Raw genomic sequence first — 2,500 nt, forward strand, 5'->3', positions numbered from 1 at the left:
CCGTGCTGGCCTGGCTCAGATGTGGCAGTGGAAAAACACCACCAGTACCGTGCTGGCCTGGCTCGGATGTGGCAGTGGAAAAACACCACCAGTACCGTGCTGGCCTGGCTCAGATGTGGCAGTGGAAAAACACTACCAGTACCGTGCTGGCCTGGCTCAGATGTGGCAGTGGAAAAACACCACTCGTACCGCGCTGGCTTGGCACGGATGTGGCAGTGGAAAAACACCACCAGTACCGTGCTGGCCTGGCTCAGATGTGGCAGTGGAAAAACACGATCCCGACCCTGACCCTTGCTGTATATTTGGATTCTGTGTCTCTCTCTCATCATCATCATCACGGTGGCTAGGAGATGTTGACTACCTCGCCTGGTACGCAGGAGGTCGTGGGTTCCACCACCATCATCATCACGGTGGCTATGAGATGTTGACTACCTCGCCTGGTACGCAGGAGGTCGTGGGTTCGATCCTGACCCTGACGATGCCTGCTGCTGCTGCTGTAGATTTGGAGTCTGCGTCTCTCTCTCCTCTCTCCCCGTGGTGGTCACTGCGTGGATTTGTCTCTGGATCCTCCGGTTTTTCCCCTCCACTCTATGTATCTCTACGTATCTCTATGGGTCTCTATGGGTCTCTATGTATCTCTATGTGTCTCTGTATCTCTATGTATCTCTATGTATATCTATGGGTCTATGTATCTCTATAGGTGTCTATGGGTCTCTGTGTATCTCTATGAAGCTCCACCCATCTCCACCATTCTCCACCCACCTCCACCCATCTCCACTCATCTCCACCATTCTCCACCCACCTCCACCCATCTCCACCCACCTCCACCAACCTCCACCCACCTCCACCCATCTCCACCCATCTCCACCATTGTCCACCCACCTCCACCCATCTCCACCCACCTCTACCCACCTCTACCCACCTCCACCTACCTCCACCTACCTCCACCCACCTCCACCATTCTCCACCTACCTCCACCATTCTCCACCCACCTCCACCCACCTCCACGGCTTCCCATCCACCTCCACCCACCTCCACCTACCTCCATCCACCTTCATCCACCTCCACCGCTCTCCATCCACCTCCTCCCACCTCCACCCACCTCCACCCACCTCCACCCACTTTCACCCATCTCCATCCATCTCCACCCACCTCCACCTACCTCCACCCACCTCCACCCATCTCCACCCACCTCCACCCACCTCCACCTATCTCCACCCACCTCCACCTACCTCCACCCACCTTCACCCATCTCCACCCACCTCCACCCACGTCCACCTACCTCCATCTCCACCCATCTCCACCCACCTCCACCCACCTCCACCCATCTCCACCCACCTCCACCATTCTCCACCCACCTCCACCCACCTCCACCCACCTTCACCCATCTCCACCCATCTCCACCCACCTCCACCATTCTCCACCCACCTCCACCCACCTCCACCCACCTTCACCCATCTCCACCCACCTCCACCCATCTCCACCTATCTCCACCCAACTCCATCCATCTCCACCCACCTCCACCCACCTCCACCCATCTCCACCCACCTCCACCCACCTCCACCCGTCCGGTGCGTGTGGCTCACCCTGGGCGGCCTCCAGGAGTCGCCCTTGGCGAGCAGCATCAGAGTGGCGTTGTCGTCCAGCGAGCCGAAGAACTCCTCCGTGTCCACCAGCGTGCCGTCCTCCTCCAGCACCACGCTCACCGCACCGCCGCCGCCGGCGCCGGCGCCGGCGCCCTTCACCGCGCCCGACGCCGGGAGCGGCAGCACGTCCAACGACTACAGCAGCAGCAGCAGAATTAGTAGGAGTAGTGTTAGTAGTATTAGTAGTAGTGTTAGTAGTAGTGTTAGTAGTGTTAGTAGTAGTGTTAGTAGTAGTGTTAGTAGTGTTAGTAGTAGTGTTAGTAGTAGTATTAGTAGTAGTGTTAGTAGTAGTGTTAGTAGTAGTAGTGTTAGTAGTACTAGTGTTAGTAGTAGTGTTAGTAGTGTTAGTAGTAGTGTTAGTAGTAGTATTAGTAGTAGTGTTAGTAGTAGTGTTAGTATTAGTAGTGTTAGTAGTAGTGATAGTAGTAGTGTTAGTAGTGTTAGTAGTAGTGTTAGTAGTAGTGTTAGTAGTGTTAGTAGTAGTAGTGTTAGTAGTAGTATTAGTAGTAGTGTTAGTAGTAGTGTTAGTAGTAGTAGTGTTAGTAGTACTAGTGTTAGTAGTAGTGTTAGTAGTGTTAGTAGTAGTGTTAGTAGTAGTATTAGTAGTAGTGTTAGTAGTAGTGTTAGTATTAGTAGTGTTAGTAGTAGTGATAGTAGTAGTGTTAGTAGTAGTAGTGTTAGTAGTACTAGTGTTAGTAGTAGTGTTAGTAGTGTTAGTAGTAGTGTTAGTAGTAGTAGTGTTAGTAGTAGTGATAGTAGTAGTGTTAGTAGTAGTAGAGTTAGTAGTACTAGTGTTAGTAGTAGTGTTAGTAGTGTTAGTAGTAGTGTTAGTAGTAGTATTAGTAGTAGTGTTA

At 52.2% G+C, this 2,500-nt stretch overlaps 1 protein-coding gene across 1 annotated transcript in view; it reads right to left on the bottom strand.

Annotated features, from left to right (window-relative positions):
* Positions 1 to 2,500, bottom strand: part of CIDEB (cell death inducing DFFA like effector b) — a 37,739-nt gene that overhangs the window by 5,466 nt on the left and 29,773 nt on the right. The window contains exon 3 of the mRNA XM_032979038.2: positions 1,587 to 1,781. Coding sequence (XP_032834929.2) covers positions 1,587 to 1,781 — 195 coding nt within the window. The remainder of the gene's footprint in view (positions 1 to 1,586; positions 1,782 to 2,500) is intronic.

The sequence above is a fragment of the Petromyzon marinus genome, chromosome 69 (assembly GCF_048934315.1).
Source record: "Petromyzon marinus isolate PM22_M1 ecotype Great Lakes invasive population chromosome 69, UKy_Petmar_22M1.pri1.0, whole genome shotgun sequence".
Lineage (NCBI taxonomy): Eukaryota > Metazoa > Chordata > Hyperoartia > Petromyzontiformes > Petromyzontidae > Petromyzon > Petromyzon marinus.